General features: G+C 34.1%; 1 protein-coding gene across 5 annotated transcripts in view; it reads right to left on the bottom strand.

Annotated features, from left to right (window-relative positions):
• LOC149076666 (peroxisomal acyl-coenzyme A oxidase 3-like) overlaps nucleotides 1–18768 on the bottom strand; it is a 390438-nt gene that overhangs the window by 93896 nt on the left and 277774 nt on the right. For all 5 annotated transcript variants that reach the window (XR_016194088.1, XR_016194089.1, XM_089244296.1 and 2 more), the window contains one exon: nucleotides 13755–13909. Coding sequence is in view for 3 of the 5 variants with exons in the window: in XM_089244296.1 (XP_089100422.1) it covers nucleotides 13755–13909 (155 nt within the window). In the remaining 2 variants the exon portion in view is untranslated. The remainder of the gene's footprint in view (nucleotides 1–13754; nucleotides 13910–18768) is intronic.

The raw sequence follows: 18768 nt of genomic DNA, 5'->3' as shown, positions 1-18768 counted from the left end.
ATAACGGCCTCATCGCCGCCTGATTCCCGATCTCCTGCAGCTCTAGCTCTTCGGCACCAGCTGGATTGACATCCGACGATCGTCTCTTCTACAGATGCACATCTGTTGCTTCACCAGACTCTTGGTTCCGATGTTGTACTAATTCGAAACAGTGCACCTTGAAATGGGAAACAATGCTCCCAGCCGGCTTCACCGATCTCGGGGCCAGTGAGAATCAGCCTCTGACAGGTCTCGTCTCAGCAGACATCCACTTCAAAACTGGACTTAGTGCCTCTCCTATAACCACATGCCGAAGTTCCAGACCTTCCCCAGATAGTGCAATATATGAAAAAGTCTCTGTGATACGTTTATATTTTTAATTTAACGTTAAACTAAATTTTTTAATTTAACGTTAAACTAAATTTTTTAATATCGTTGGAAAATTTCTGAATTAATATTGTAACTGTGTTTAGTTTTAATAATTGAATAAATGTCTTGATTTGAACTCTGTTGTCGTTTTATTTCCTCGTGCTGTCAAAAAACTTGAGGGTAAAAAATAGAATTCGGGAAGTAACATTAAAACGTTACACTACTACTTTATTATAAATACGAGCTTGCGAAGGCCCGCACCCTCGTGTCTAGGAGGTAATGGTTCATTCCTCTCTTCTAGAGGAAGTGTTTCTGTTCCTGCACACTGACGGCAAACCTCGGAATAATATGCCTATTGTTGAATTTTATTGACAGTCATTCCTTATCAAGCTTATTATTTTAGTCAAAGGGTATAATCTACATATTTTAAAAAGGTGAAAGAAAAACAGTTTTGGGGGTTATCTTAGCATTTACTTTCTATATATATATTTTCATCATTTTTACATTTATCTTTTTTCAAAGTCCTCCTCTTAATTCCTCGTTAAATCCAGGCTACCTAGAAAACTCTGCTCGCTGAAAGGGACAGACTTGCTATACAATTAGCATTGTATCGAACGAAAGAAGCGCATCAATTTGCTTGTTAAATCCACTCTGTTGTAAATACCGCAAAGTAATGGTGCTTGAGTTAAAACATCTTATTGCTGTGTGTGTGTTGTGCTTTCAATTCCTTCCTCTTACAATCTTTTTATCCTTTCCTTTTATCCATCCTTTTTATCAGACTTCTTAAAATTGACAATTAAGAAGTATTCTCAATTCTTCTAGTATTCACAGCAGGGACATTTGTGTACACAAAATGACCATGACAAAATAAAAATAATCTCTAAATGACCATAAATAAATAAAAATAATCTCTAAAAGAGAACCTGATGAGCATTTCCTCAGAAGAGGAACTGCTATCTCATGAAGCTGAGCAATGTTGACAACACCCTTTTTTAGTCATAATAGTTGACATAGAGATGAAATGTCCTGTTTTTTCTCCTCACTTTGTGGTATTACTGGTAGCTGTTTGTATCGATTCAGAGTCACAGACAAAAAGATTGAGGGAAAAATAAACTTCCTAAAGAATGTGGGTGCAAATTTCTTTTATAATAACTCTCTCAACTTTTTTTATTCAAGATTTGGTCGTTTTCTAGGATTCCATGCTGTTTTTCTAACAGGAAATTACTTTTCTTAAACACAATATCATTTCTTTGTTAGAGAAAAACAATATCTCCCCTGATTCCATTTTCACTTATCAATCAGATCGCAAGTGTGAATCTCCAAGAGTAGTTCTACATTCCAGTACTGCTTCGACCGTATGTGAAAATTTAAACTTCTCATATAAGTTATCAGAATATTTTGAAAGCACTAAAAAAGAAAAGATGAGATAGAGCGAAGAGCTATTTTCTAGCTCGGAAAGCGAAAAATTATTATTCCAATCATTTTAAATATGTTTTTGATGCAAATCTACATATACAGTCAAATCCCATTTTAACGAATACAGATATAACAAAAATCTAGTTTTAATGAACAGCTTCCAATCCCCCAAATAAGTTTAGGTAGGAACAATGCAAAAAAACTGGAATTCCTTTATAAAGAAATTTCGTTATAACGAAGAGATTTCTCCGGTCTCTTGGAGTTCGTTACAACAGGATTCGACTGTATATAAAATTGATTTTCTGTATGTGTGTTCTTTATACCTTACTTACTAACCAAAACAGTGACCCAGCCATATTCAGAAGAATTTCTAACTTATATGTCACCACCGGGGTAAAATGTTCTTTATTCCAATGATTCTCAACTGCCGGGCATAAGTGATTCACGGTTTCACTTTCTATATTTTTCTACCATTATTCATGTGTATGACTGAGCCTTCCACTCAGAAAAAAGGAACCAACTGGGCCACAGGCATTCAAAGGTTGAGAGCCAGTGCGCTATACCATTGTCTCCCAAACTTATGAAGCGTGATTCCCTTTTGACAAAAATTTCATTGGCGACCATCTTATATAAAGTGGCCGTATGTCCACTTTTCTGTGACATTCTCGATCTTTTTCATTAAAATGCGCTTTAATTTTCATAATCAATGATGAATGAAATCAAATTATTTTCCGATATTTAGTAGACAGAACTGTTTTAATATGAGATTTCAAACTGCCCAACATGCATTTCAGCCTTGAATTCTGTGGACGGTGTAATCAACAGAGCCACGAGTTAGGATGGAATGCGTATCTTGAGCATCTCGTAATGTTTTGATTCCTTCCATTTTAATTCCCTCCCAATATTTTCAATGACCGCACTTCTTTAAAAAACTTCATAAACGACATACTAGCGTTATTAATTATTTACAATACAGTCAAATCCTGTTTCAATGAGCAAAAATCTTGTTTTAACGAACACTTTTCTAATCCACCAGATAAGTTTACATAGGAACAATGAAAAAACCTGGAATTCCTTTATAACAAAATTTCATTATAACGAAGTGATTTCCCCAGTCTCTTGGATTCATTATAACAGGATTCGACTGTATAAAATTTAGACCTTTTCCCTTTATACACTCATATATTACACATTGTTTGGTACTTCTAATTTTTTTAAATGCATAAAATATTTTAAAATCCATTGCTTCTTTCTGGATCACCTATATAAATATTAACTTGATGTACTGATCATTGTAATTGTAGAGAATTTGATAAAATTACATTATAATATTATTTAAAAATATAGGACATTTTAAACATCTGTTTAATAGATTTGTAATCTCTTCTTACTATATTCCGCCCCTTCCCGTTAATCATACCTATTTCACAAATGAGAGCAAGTAAATTTTAGTGCCTGTCAGAACTGATCTATATCAACAGAATTAATAATAACAGAGTGCTTCTGATGAGCATGTTAAAAATGTCTATTTTCATTTAAAATTTTGAGTGATTCCTACCTTATCATGCTTTTTATAATTTACAAGGGAAAGTAAGAAAAATCTCTTATAAAGTCAAAGGACGATGTGCAACAATAATAAGAAAGGGGGTCAATCACAGGGCGTTACCAACCTGTAACTAGGATTCAGCCTCCTCTTGACGGGTAATCATACATGCTAGTTATCCATTGTCACATACGGGGGAAAAGCATCTTAGAATAACATTATTTCTGGTTTTTTTGGAGAGATTATGTGAAAACAATCCAATTATTTTTAAGAGCTTTTGTGTTCGACCTGGAGCAAGTTAACATAGGATTCCATGGGTTCATTTGAGTTGGGGGGTGATGAGAGAAAAAAATTTCCAAAGAAAGAGGTGATGGAACAAAACATTTGGGAAACTATGTGTTAGACAGTGTAATGCTGTCTCGCCTCTTAGGTAATTTATAAAGCTTCATAATATGCATAAAGATCCAATGTCTGCTCCAGCACTGAGAGCTATGATTAAAAGATAAAAAGAAACTTCTAGCAGTTGGAGCCAGCAGAGAACAAAAAAGCACTACCAGATGATGTACCAGAGGTCTGCAACCTTTTTTAGTTGCGGATCAAAATCAACCGAAATGTGTATATTAAGAAGACGTTTCTGGTATATACTTTACGGAACTCAAGTGGGTAACTTGAAATTATGAAATGGGTCACTCTGTGACCTGCGGGTCATAGGTTGCAGAGGCCTGCGATGCATTAACAGAAGTAGCTACTACGGTTTTCAATAGCTAAGAGACCAGAATGTCATGGTCCAAGAGCTTGTACAATAGCAGCTACCTTGCCAATTTCATGATTCATCTGCAAGTCACCAAAATAATTTAATAGAAATTTTCACTTACAAGAACCATTTCAAAGCATAAAAAGCCACACAAATCAATATTTCCAGTTCACCATGGTATCCCCTAAGGGACAGAGCCTGGGCCATGACTGGTCTTAAAGTTCACCACTGTGCCCTGACAAAGGTTGACAATACCTGTAAGAGCCACAATGCACATTTTGAGAAACACTGCCCCATGCTACTGTATGAAAAATCAACACTGTAGCATGCCTTCTCAGGGATCTGGGTCAGACTTTTTCTTGGAGGCCCCCTTGAAATGGAAAGGGTTATTATTATGCAAAATAAGTGTAAATTTTTGTGCCCCCTATTAAGGTCAGTGCCCTGGTCTTAACAGCTTAGTTACAACCTGCAGAAAAAATGCTGCATTTCAATCTTTAAAAGATAAATAGTTTGCAAGAATTAAAACCCATAGATGGTTTTTAATTCTTGCCTGAATGGAAATCAACCTTTAGTGGCCTCAGAAAATATTGTGGGGAAATGAGTCATTTTTATCTGAAATTGTCAGTCAATACTCCCAACTGCCTAATTTCAGCATCTGAACATCCCACAGTCGTCTAGGCACTGCCACTGTACTCTACAGAAGTAACCGTGTGGTGCCAATTTACAAAATGACCATTGGCGTATGCAAGGGGGGTTTGGGGTTCTAACCCCCCCGAGCCAAGATTATTATATTTTGCAAGAAAAAAAGTAAACCCTCTCAGAAGGAAAAAAAATCTGAAAACCCCCCTTGATAAAATTCTGCGCACACCTATGAATATGACCACACTTTTTTTTTGTGAAGATAATTTTTTTTCAGTAAGATTTTCCATGCAGTAGCATAGGGAATATCGATTTGGAGAGCTATTGTATGAGTGCTTGGGCCACTAAATACTAGTATTTGTGTCAACACTGCAGTAGCAACTTCTGTTAGTGCATCGCATTATACCGCTTTTCATTCTTCGCCAGCTCTAATTCCTAGCAGTTTCTTCAAATTTTTAATCAACGCCTCTCAGAGCTACAGACATTAGACCTTTACACAGGTTATGATCCCTTCTAAATTTCCTAAGAGCCGGCACAGCATTACACAGTCTAGCATAGAAAAACTTTACAAGTAAAGCATGTTGAGGCTAGATGGTACACATATCAAGAACAAATCAACAGTCGCTCAAAAAACTGACTGAATATTTTTTAAAGGAACCTTTTTTAAAAAGAATGAGTGGTGGTGCTGCTGTACAAACTAGGTAATTTTCATAATATATGTGGGTCATTCTCACAAAATTGACCCAAATTGACACAGCAGATTAAATTAATCTGCACAGAACTTTTTTTTTTTGTCACTTCCTATTTATTTTTCCAGTTTTTGACAAGGGCCACTCTGTCTTTAATTTTTTTATCAATAGATTTTTTTTAAATTTTCTTGATCAAATTTTCATTTCTCAAGGAAATCAGCCTTATCCTGGCTATTTTCAACTCATTTTTCAGATGACTTTCTACCTTAAAACAAAAATGTATTCTTACTTTCAATATTTATTTATTTTTAGAATCAGTATATTTTCATATTTCATCTTTATAATTTTAGATACTTTTTTTTATCAATAGTTTATAGCCAAATTAATATATTTTCCCCTCAGCTTTTTTTTTCCATTTAAGATACATGGAAACATTAATAAAAATTCTTCAACACCAGGGGGTCTACCACCTTCTGATTCTTAATAACCAATCGTTCATACGTAAGAATCGGTTCGTAAGACTCATGTTAAGAATCGAGCTCCGAATGCAACCACGATGTGATTGTTAAAAGTTATTCTTAAGGTCACGTGACGATGGACAGGCCGATAAATTTCCCTTTTGGGGAATTTCGCCATTGGCCAATCAGCGCCCAGCTAAAAATTAACAACAGCTTGCTGTTGACAAGATAAGGAGGAAAAGAAATTTTAGAGCGACGCTAGCCTGAAAAAATGGCGGAGATTATTTCAGCAAATGTGAATACGGTTTTGAAGAAATGATAAATACATAATATTTTTTTAACATGTTACAGTAAAAAACAAACATATCCATACTTAATCATCCGATATGATTCGAATCAAAGATTCATCCCACGTTCACTGGGATGGATCCCTGCCACCCTCCATGAAGAGGGGCTATGCTATATATGTTATGGTGAAAGTGATAAAGAGCTGCGGTTATTATATAAATAATCACCGGCCATTTCGGTAAGTTTGATAAATTTTGCTCATATACCGTGAATCTATCAAATTTGTAGGTCATTATGCATAATTGTCAAACCATGGTTAATGCGATAAATGAATCATCGTTGTGTTTACATTATGTATGTAAGTGAAGCTAACATTACAAGAGTAACAATAATTTTTATAATATGCTTCATGTTTCTTTAAATTAATTGTCATGGCGAAATGAACGTGGTACTGTACATGTATTGCATAGCTGCTTCGTGTAAATAAAAATAATATATAGTGATCAGATAATACACCAATATTAAAAATGTTCATCGCTTCTGTAATGTTGGCTTTTTCACGTACACCGAAGTATGTGAAAAAAACAAACGCAGCAGCAGGTTAATAATGATTTTTAATTTATGTACAATTATATTTCGGCCGATTGAAGCTTTATCTCACATATTTTGTGGGCGAAATTAAATTTTCTCTCAAGTTTTAAACTAATAAAAAATTTCAAATCATATATGATTTGAATTTAATAATTCCATAATATGAGTTATATTAAGTTCCCATAATATGAAAAAAATTGTGTTTACGACTCATCGATCATGATATTTATGAATTTTTGAATTTGAAATTTGAGAATTATGCATAATCACTGGTAAATGTGATAAATGTAGCAAAATTTATCAAACTTTATTATTTATCAATATTATCAATTATCAATATTTTATCACTATTATCAACATATATGTGTTGTATATAGACTCTAACACTGTTTTCAACTCTCCCACACAACCTTCAGATAACTTTTCGATAACAAAAAGTCTGACGAATTCCTTATTTTGAAATAAAAATGCATTAATTTTTTTTTCCATTTTTTAAAATATGAATCATAGAAAACTTCTATTAAAGAAAGAATTTAAGTTATCTTGCATAGAAGAAAAAAAATGTTTACTAAGAATCAAGCTAAGAAGTGGGTAGCCTTGGTTCTTAACTCGATTCTTAACTAAAGATCAAATCCATAGTTAAGAAGCGGATTCTTATTAAGAATCAGAAGGTGGTACATCTCCAGTTCAGCTACCACCTATCAAATTTTGTGTAGCAAAGGGTTGAGAAGAAAATGCAGCCATCACTTCCTTTCAAAATCAATTAGAATTGTAAATTACTTCACAAAATTAGATATATTCAGTAAAAAAAAAGACAATTGTTTTTCTTTAATATCCTTCTCCTGGCTACTATTTTATGTGATATACAAGCTCAAACAAAATATAAAACACCCTACCAACCTTGTCTTATCTCAAACCATTTGAGTAGTGGATAATTGATTATGGAAACCAAAGGCATCAAGTTTGAAAAAATCTTAATTTGTGAAGTTCCTGAAAGACTTCAAAATCGAAGTGTCATCAAAAGTTTTAATCGTCAATTCTGCAAACACCCTTCTAGCTGCAATTGGTCAAATTCACCAAAAACTTGTCCATTGCACCAGCTTTCGAAAGAGCCTACAATAAACCATATCAATGATCTAGTTCAAGAGCAATTCAGTCTTTTGTTTGCAATGCATCACTGAAATCTGTGTCTCAGTAATTTTAGTAGGTTTTGGAGACAATTCAATTTTCCACTTCACCTATCTCTCTTAGATGACAATGATCCTGTAATGTCACCTTATATGATTTTTTCTGCAAAATCAATTGTCGACAAAATCTGTAACCACCAATTCCGAATTTTCGTCAAATATCTACTTCGACAAACATTGATTTCAATTATGTATTACAAATAAAAGGCTAAATTTCTCTTGAACAAGAACACAGATATGATTTATTGTAGGCTCTTTCAAAAGCTGGTGCAATGGACAAGTTTTTGGTAAATTTGCCCGATTGCAGCTAGAAGGGTGTTTGCAGAATTGAGGAATAAAAATTTTTGCCAAAAATTTGATTTTGAACATTTCCAATCTTTCAATGCTTGTAGCTTGCCAATAAATCCAGATATTTCAAATAAATCGGTGCCACTTTATTGGATTTCTTCCGCTTTTTAACGTGTGCCTAGTTTGCATATAGGTCTTACAAAAACTTCACAAATTAGGGTTTTTACAAATTTGACACATTTTTTTCCATACTCGATTATCCACTATAACAACTCGAAAGCGGGATGAGATAGAACAGGGTTGATAGGATGTTTCATGTTCCACTTAGGCTCGTCTATCCCTCCCTTTTGTTTGGCAGAACAGGTCATGTTCAGCTTGCATATAATTGGAAATTATTTTCACTTTACTTCATGTTTCAGTTTAGAGACTTCCATTATTTCTGAAAGTTGAAAACATGTGCCTCTCAGCATGCTTAGTTTTTAATCAGTGTTGCAAAACATACAAAAACGTAGTTTTCCTGGCACCAGGTAACCAAAAGAAAGGTTTGATCATAAGTTAAAAATTTAGAAAGTTCAGATTTCTTGGTTGCAACATTAAGCAGCAGTAATGTTTCATCTGAAGACTGTTTTCAGAGTGCCTCTCATGCTCAATCAAAGCAAAGACAAATTAGAAATTTGTTCTCCCCCCCCCCCCCCATGAAATTGACAAAAAAAAAAGTGAGAAACAGAAATAAAAATTCAACTGATTAATTGCTCATTCAAAAGAAAGATGAGCAACCAAAATAGCTGGAAGAGTGCAATGCGAGTGTCAAGTATAAATATCAAATTAGTGCTGAAACAGGCAAAATGCAACATCAGATTTACCTACCTCTTAGCACTGTTATGCTTAAATCAAATTTTTTTCACTTCAAATTTTGAACAAACTTCGCTGCTGACTATTTTTCATTTATCAGCAGGTAAAGAAATGTTTCTAAGAATTTTTTTTGATTTTCTGGTTGACATTTATTTTTGATAATTTTTTTCTCCATTTTATATCTAATTTTGTAAGTACTTATCTAATATAATATGCATATTTCCCAGTGTAGACGTGAGCAGGGCTCCCACTCAAAAAATGAGAAAAGTAGGAAAATGCAGGACTAAAAAGTAAGATGGGGGAGGGAAACCCCTTAGACAACATAATTATAGCATAATGGAAAAAATCCCTAAAAAAATGTTATTTGCAAAAAAAAATTTTCAAATGATTAAAAAATTTTTTTTAAATTTTGAATTAATTTTTTTTTCATAGCACTATTTCAGTTTCCTATAAGATTGACTCAAGCCAAAGCAAAATGATAAATGACTTGGTTACAAAACTAATTTTTGGCCAAAACAGTGCACTAGCAACCACAGATTTTTTCTGTCTCTCCTCATATAACAGCAACGTGAACCAGATAGTTTTACTGCGTTGTCCATTTTTTAAAAAGATTTGTTCACATTTTACTGTTCAATGCTGTCGTAATCATTTTTGACAAATGAAACACTTCTATTTCTAGCTCTTTGCTGAGCATTGTAAATATTGTTTATGCCTCTTCACATGCCTTAAAAATACAGATGACCACTGAATGCTATTGAGTAGCATCAGAATCACCAAACCTAGAATAGGTCTATGTATCCAACTGCTTTGAAATGCAAACTGTTGTTTCACCTATTTGCACCATAATTTTGAATGATGAATGTTAGTTACTGTCCAAGACCATAAAGTAATAAACACACAATTATTTTTTCCATCCAGACAGAAGTTTTAATGACTACTATACTTGTTGAACCCTCAAACTAAGCAAATGTAAATGAAGCAAATTAATCAACTAATGGTCCACATACACTCCCCCCCCCCTAAAAAAAAACCCCTTAAAAACGATACAATTTCTGCTTTGGCAGAACCATTAATTGCATTCTCCAACATTTGTAATATTTGGCAATATATCAATGACTGGCTGCTCAATTAAAATCAGTTACAAAAATTTTGTCGATAGGATTTGGTAGAAAAATAGGACATTTTACCAACAGTAGGATGAGTGGGATCCCTGCAGTCGCACCAAAATTTTCCCTATTTATGATTTTTGGTACTAACTTTCTTTTGCAGAATTCATCTTTGATGTCTTCCTCAGTCTGTATATGGAACTTTGTTCATTAATTTTAGCCGCAGATGCATCCAAACAGGGAAAGTTATTTTATGGCTACACTGTACATACTTTATATTATACTCGTATATCAAAACTTTTTTTTTTTCCAGCCTGATACATTTTCATTGCAAAATTACAACAAAATGAAAATGTATTTTTTTATTCTGTCAATACAATATACGTTTTTCTGCAGAAGATAAACTTTATGATTTAACAACGATAATACCTTGGACGATGTTACCTTGGTCTTTTCATATTTAATTTTGTGGCAGGTTTCCCATTGTTCTGCAACGAAATATGTGGGAAACCGGCCACAAAATAAAATTTGAAAAGACCAAGGTGCACTACCATGCTCGTCTTCATAGAGAAGCCATTGAAATATTCAAGCACCACAACATAAATCGAAAGGAGGAGACGATGAAGGTGCATCCCACTTGGATCTCGTTACTTCAGCACAGAGAGCCGAGATGTGCCCCAGATGAGTGCCAGAGAGGCAATGATCTTAACAGCCTATCGCCGCTAGACACAGGGTTGTTTGGTTTAAATTACGTTGGTTTAAACCAAGGTTTTATTTTAACCAAGTTTTTTTTTCAAAAAAATCAAATGAAAGTGGCCTAAAAATCATTTTTTTTCCTTGAAAAATATCATATTTGTTCATTATTAACCAAAATCGTTCATTTTTACATCATTTTATATTCTTGGGGTACATTCGGATGGTTTATCTTTAAATGGCATAAGATAGTATAAGTGGTTTTTTTTTCAGAAAGTCTTATAAAAAAAAAGTGGTTTGAATATATATATATATATATATATATATATATATATATATATATATATATTCAAACCACTTTTTTTTTTATTATATATTATATATATATATATATTTTTTTTTTCCCCCCATACGAAGTATCTTAATTATTTAAAGTTATATACAGAAACCAAAATTTCTCATTCTTATCACATTTTCTAACCTTTGCCTAAATGCCTGAAGTCTGATGCTCTATATCTTTAGCAAATTCATGAATAAGGATGCATCACATCTAAATGTAGTGGTGCATTATCTCACAGGGTGTTTTTTCCCTTCACACATAAGCAGAAACAGTAGTGACACCATCTTGCTAGGGACAGGTGGTCCTATAATCCAATGGACGCCAACTGTCCCTAAAGGACAAAGACTAGTGTATTAGTAGTTACATTACCTTAGACATTTTCTTTTCCATAAGAAGTAGGACATCTCATACCATATATCACCAAGTCTTAAGGATCAAGTTGTTTTTTTTAATACATACTTTTATTTTTAAGCCCAGTTATTCAAGGTTCTACTTTATAATAGTAACAGATTTATGAAAAATAATCAGCTATATACAGGGTGATTATAATTAAAGTTTTAATTCCAAAACTAATAAGTACTGGTCAGAATGACTTGAAAATTTACATGGACACTCCTGAAGCAATGGAAATTTCTTTGGCAAAAGAAAAAAGTGCAAGTGGTGCAAAATGTGCAAGTAGATGATGCTGTACTTGACCAGCAGTATAATCTATTTTGTGAAACCACATCATTTCAGCACTTTAACATCATCAGTGTGTGTATAGAACTACTATCAAGGTGCACATTGCAATCAATACCAGCAAAGCAGCTGCTGAAAAGATATTTTGACAACAACAGGATGACGTGACACCTGGCCGGCCTACAGTTCACCTAACCTTAACTTTTGCAATTTCTGGCTGTGGTGGGTACCTCAATATGTTATGCACAGTGGTCGGATTGCAAACATTGGTGAATTGCAAGCTCCAGTGAGTCCCCTATATGTTGGTTCCTCAGGAAAATTAATATGGGGCGCGTTTGATTTAATAAAGGTGAACTGCAAGTGCATCCACATCATGACCATGGCATACTGTGATCTGTTGTTGAACAAGAGTTTTTGTGCTTTCACCTCATAGCCAGAACATGGTGGACAACATATTTAACATTTTTTGAGTAAGTTGTAGTTATTTGTTCAATTACTTCACTTTTTGTGATGTTTCCATGAATTACGAAGTCATGCAATGCTAATTAAATTATCATTTTGCTATGAACGGCTATCGTTTCTGTTCTTCAAGCAAATTTCCTAGTGTTCAATGAGTACAGTGTCATTAATTTTATGTTTTTGAGTATTTTTTCCTTTTTACCAAATAAAATCCCATTTCTTCAGGAATATTCATGTAAATTTTAAAGTCATTATGATGATGGTTCTTTTTTTAAAGAGTTTTGAAATCAAAACTTCAGTTATAATCATCCCGTACATTGTAAATCATCGCTAATTAATCTGCATCATTTGTGCTTCATTAAATACATTATATTCACCTAATTTTTTATCACAGTATTGCAAAATAGCTTCCTAATTAAGCATACTGAAAGTAACTGATTAGATTTGAGTATCATCTTTATATTATATGATTAATAATAGAACTAAAATAATTTTCAAACACAAAGTAATCCATTGAGTGAAGCAAAAAACAATTAAATTACAAAAGTTGGTTTCTGTTAAAATGTAAGAAATATTTATTGATTAGTTAATATGGGAATGTTAATTGCATTAATAAACATTTATTTTACTTAGTCATTAGCAGTTTCAATGATTTTTCAGAATTTCTTTCATTTTTAATGTTAATGCTATTTAAAACAAAAAACCAGTTTAAACCAAAAAAACTTTTTACCAACCCTGGCTAGACACCACATGCAGCCAATCAGAGCACGACACATCTGCACAAGCCAACCAATGGTGTTCTTCTAAAGCCGAACCTTGCAAATCATTGAATTCTGGCCATGAAAGCCTCAGATGATATTATCATATGAGTAAAATTATATGTATGGAGTGACAATTCACATCAATGATCAAAATGGTATAATAATGAACTAAATGATAAAGAATCAAACATAGGCAAGTTATTTAACCTTTTACTGGCTAAATTAAGATTTGATTTTCAAATTTTATTTTCGGTTATTTCCTGTCCTGATCCTTTAGTTTAGAGATATCAACCGTAAAATTAATGAAAAGAAAATTTATTGTATGTGTTCTGGAGTTGCCAATGTCATAGAAACATTAAAATTAAAAAAAAAATTCTTAAAAATATGCAGTATAAAAAAATTAAATTTATGGCATAAGTGCTAAAATGAATGAAATTTATGTGTGTAAATTAAGTTTGGTATCTTATGCATTCAGGGGGAAAAATAAAGAGCTTTTGAAAACAATATTTTATAAGAAAAAATTATTTATTTTTTGAAATTTTATTAATTTCAAAAAATATTTTTCTTACATGAAAGCACTTGATTTTTAGAACCGATGTTCTGAATTGGAAACACTGGCCATTAAAAGGTTAATAGAACTAGTTTTTGAAAAGCAACGACTTACTTCGAAAAATGCAACTGACAAATCTTGGCAACGATAAACCTGACTGTTTGCTCTCGCAGTGAAACTATCAGCTCCATTCTTCATTTCATTCCCTATTTTTGTTTCACATTCTTGTATAAGGTAACATATAAGCCACTCGTAACAAGAAATGATGGCTACAAAAATAAAATAAATAAGAATGTGTAAAAAATTCAAAATTTGCAAAAAATAAAAAAAAACTTTTTTCCTTTAAAAGTTTTCATCCAGAACTGAAAATAAGGGGAAGGGGTGTTAGATAATATTGTACATTCACCACATTGTATGTGGTGAATGTACGAGAATGAAATTCCCCCCCCCCCCCCCGTAATACAAAATTTTTATTTTATTTTATTGTGAACAAACATACGGAAAGAACAAAATGTATGGCTTCCCCACTCTGAATCTACACTCATTCACACATTCCCTTCTTCCCTGTTTGCTGCTGACATTGTAGCACAATTTATCTGTCACATCAAAGTCTCGATCTCTTCACAAATTTCTTTTACAGGTATATATAAAGTAATACCCTAAAGTTAGGAAACGGTTTTAAGAATGGCAATAATCACATGAATCGGTAGTACAATTTTATTTAACAAGTGCATAAATATAAATATAAGTAGAAACATTATTTAATTGCTCATGTTGGGTATACCTCACGTAGGATTAAAGATGTCATCAAATAAAAATTAAAGAAAAAAATGGCAAGGCACCTTAAAGCCATACCTCCACAATGGGTATAGAGTTTTCAGGTGGACGGTTTCACAGGAGATAAAAGCTTTCCTAAATGAATGTGGCACTCACTACAAAGTATCCAAAATTGAAACCCTATTTCTAAATGGATTCTCATTATATGGGCCTTATGGCATCACTGTATACAGTAATATAGCTGAGGCAGAAGTATTTGGTGACACTTATGAATATCAATTTATCTCTTGCCGCTATGCCTCCCACACATGGCAAATGTTGAGAGAGAGGTAAGCATTTAATTTAGAATTTTTTTTTTTTTTTGGCCCTGAACAGCCTTCATTCTTGTATTCTACTGATACTGAGAAAATGCTAAGTATTATTAAGCACTTTAAAAAGAAAAAAAGCACTTGGTACCATCACAAACAACACTCCCAAGAACTTTTCAAACAACACAACTGAGCGTGTTGCTTCACTTTTTAAAAAATTGCTACCGTTCTGTTATTTCCTTGAATATTTATGTAGAAACAGCTATTATTAAGGTGATCTCAAAATCAGGACCAAACAATCACTACCCAAAAAATTGGCACCAAATTTGGTTACTTAGCTTCCTTGGGAGGCTGTATCAGTGGTGGCTGCCTGAAATCAGATACACTGAGGATCATGATATCATTGGTTCGGAGCAACACTGCTTTCGCAGCCAACATTCAACTATGACCCAACTTCTCGGATTCATTGAGTATAATCTTTGGCTTCCTGTTTACAAATATACAGCCTTTTTGATCTACAAATTTTTTTTATGAAGTCTGGCACGATGGGCTACTGCTAATGACAATTCCCATGAAAATGCCATTTAGCATCATCAAATTTGTGAGCTATTATCTCAAATTTTATACCAGTGGTTCCCAACTGGGGTGAGAGAAAGCACTTTTTGGGGTATGAGATGGAAAAAAAATTATAACATGTTCACTGTTTATTAAAGATTTAATTGAAAAAAAGTTGAATTTTTCATATCTTTAACCAATATGAATCATGTCTACATTTTGACACCACATTTTTTAGCTTCTGTCTTGCAGAAAGGTGTTGTGGCGCAATATTTGAATGTTCCCAGTTTGAAAAACGTATAGACACAATATTCACCTTGTTCATGATCTTGTGGCGTGATTTTCAGGATGGGGTCTTAGGTAAGTAGCACTGAATATTCCAATAAACGAACCATCGATAACTAAGGACAATTCAAGATGAAATTAATAAACTATGAATTTATTGAAATATGAGAGGGAAAACGGTACATGAGCCGCGTTGTTGTCAGTTGGTCACCGAGATGATCCTTCTGTTGCGCGTGCAGCCATTCAAGGCAACGGCCGCTTGCCAACAGTATGCTGCTGCCATCTAGGGCCGTCAACACACCTCTTGCATGCAGTTTTAAGACTTTTTGTACGTTTCTTTTTCAATTAGCGATAGTGAGGGTAAAGGTGTGTACATGGGGGTGTCATCAATCATAAAAAAAAATTTCAGACAGTTCAATACACATAAGTTAACTCAGTCATGCATGGCAGACTCAACACCTCAATTGAGTTGGTTGAGGTCATGGTCACTTTTACTTACCCTGTTGCCAACAGCAAAAAAAAAAACATGCATACATCTCTTACCCACCTTTTCCCCTACTTCTTTCGATTGAAGAAAAATGCTATTACTACCCAGAATATTTGGCACTTGGTTTATATATTCATACCTCATGTTATTATTAGCATGCTGTGATGCCCAGATAGAAAACCTGGGAGGGTCCTGAAAATACCAAGTTTTTTGTGTTCGAAGTGGACTCGTCCAAATTTCAGCCATTTTCCCTCTCCCCACCCTTTCTCCATGAGTTTCTATTCATGCTACCCTTTGCATTGACGTTCACCCTTTCATTTCAAGGGATTTTCAGGAGATTTTGTCTACTGAAAAAACACCCCTTTCCTCACAGTATTATCTCTGTAAATTGCATTGAGTACCCTATCTATATATATAAAAACGAATGTCTGTCTGTCCGTCCTTTATGCAGATCGTCATGAAACTTTGGGAAGTTGTTGAGTAAACTCCTGCGAAGGTTTCTGGCATACGACATGTATCCTATGATAGGTGGCGCATGCGTCGAAGGTTTCTGGCATAGTTGTGTAGCGGGTCTAGACAACGTTAGTTTTTTACAATTTATGTTTTATTTTTATAATCATAATAATAATTATCATTTAACAGTTTTAAATCATTTTTTTGTTGATTTATATATTATATTTGATTATTATGTATTATATACATATTGATTTATTAAAAAAAAGAAATATTTAAAATATAACAAAAATCATCGAGCTTGGTGATACAACAATAAAATAATCAGTACGAAAAAAATAGCTTCCGAAGAAATCAAGTTGAGGTACCAATAAATATTTTGTTTATAAACATAAAAGGAGTAATAATTAATTATTACTATCATGTTCATCTAGCAAAAATGTCCCGTGCTACCCAAGTTTTCTTCAGTTACTGGGAGGATTGGAAAAGTGACAAACCATTACAAAGGAATAAACTGTTATACTGGCAGCATTGAAGAAGAGGCAAACAATTGCAAAGGCATATGCATGTCTGAAACACATTTTTTGAGAACCACAGTAACCGAAATAAACATTCCGAAAAAGATTATTAGGGGCCCAGGATCCATTCATCATGTTACTATCATTATGTTCGTTATCATTATAACGAACTGTGTGGCATATCCAGGAATTTTTCCATTTATTTATTCAGCGAATTTATTTATTTGATTTTTTAGCGATTATTTATTTTCAGCGAATTTGCAAGCATAGTCGACAGTTATGCCCCCCCAAAAGGAAATCGGTTGGTCGATCTACATCTGAAGCACAAAAGAAAAAGGCATTACGAGCTTCAGAAACAGACGAGCAACGGGAAGCAAGATTAGAAGCCGATCGAGTAAGCACTGCTCAAGCCCGTTCTTCTCAAACGAACGAGCAACGAGAATTAAGATTGGAAGCCGATCGAGTACGCACTGCTCAAGCCTGTTCGAATGAAACAATTGACCAACGAAGAGCAAGAATGGGAACCAATCGAGAACGCAATGTTCAATTCAGACGGACACTTCACGCTGATTTGAATTACGATGTTCCATTACGATGCTGATTATGATTACAGTCTTCATCGAAGTGTCGTTATTGGAAAAATGGACAAGTTATGCGAATTTTGCCGTGCATTGAAATTCAAGAATGAAACTCCAGGAATGTGCTGCGCAGGTGGAAAAGTGAAATTGCCAGAATTGCATTTACCACCCGAACCATTATCAACGTTGGTATCAGGTGACACAAGCCAGTCGAAACATTTCTTGGCAAACATACGCAAGTACAATTCATGTTTCCAAATGACATCGTTCGGTGCAACAGAAATCATACGTGACAATTACATGCCAACGTTCAAAGTCCAAGGGCAAATTTATCATCATGCTGGATCACTTCTACCACTGCCGGATTCAGATCACAAATTTCTCCAAATTTATTTCATGGGAACCACTGATGAACAAGTTGATCAAGGTTGTCGATTCAATACCAGAACCAATCGGGAAATTGTTGCTGCGATTCAAAACTAATTCGATCAACACGACGAATTAGTTCGACTGTTCAGGACAGCCCTCGAGCGAATGCCAGCTGATGATTACGCTGTTGTCATTAGAGCTGACAAAACACCAGCCGGCCAACACAAAAGACAATACAACGCACCAACAATTAATGAAGTGGTGATCGTCATAGTTGGCGAAGAATTTAACTCGCGTGATACAGTATAGTTCTTCATCACAGAGATGGTAATGTTCAGCGAGTCTCCGAAACTCATCGCTCATACGATGCATTGCAATATCCAATTTTATTCTGGCAAGGAGAAGATGGATATCATTTCAACATCAAAATGAGAAATCCACAAACACATGAGGAGAAGAATAAGAAAGTCAGTGCCATGAATTACTATTCATATCGATTGATGATTCGTGAGAACCCAGACAATCACATTTTGAAATGTCGGCAATTGTTCCATCAATACATTGTCGATATGTATGCAAAAATCGAGACCGAACGACTTCGCTTTATTCGATTGAATCAAACCAAACTGCGCTCAGAAGAATATATTCATTTACGCGATGCAATTGCTACTGATGGTAATCCCAATGAACTGGGAAAAATGGTCACTTATGTTCGCGCATACGGCCGTCCAGATTTTTTCATAACATTCACGTGCAATCCTACGTGGGAAGAAATTAAAGAACTTCTGTTGCCTGGAC

Source organism: Pholcus phalangioides, unplaced genomic scaffold (genome assembly GCF_987345545.1).
Source record: "Pholcus phalangioides strain wild (caught in Gottingen) unplaced genomic scaffold, Ppha-v1.0 ptg000015l_1, whole genome shotgun sequence".
In the NCBI taxonomy this organism is placed as follows: Eukaryota; Metazoa; Arthropoda; class Arachnida; order Araneae; family Pholcidae; genus Pholcus; species Pholcus phalangioides.
This window is presented reverse-complemented; position numbering and strand designations above follow the sequence as displayed.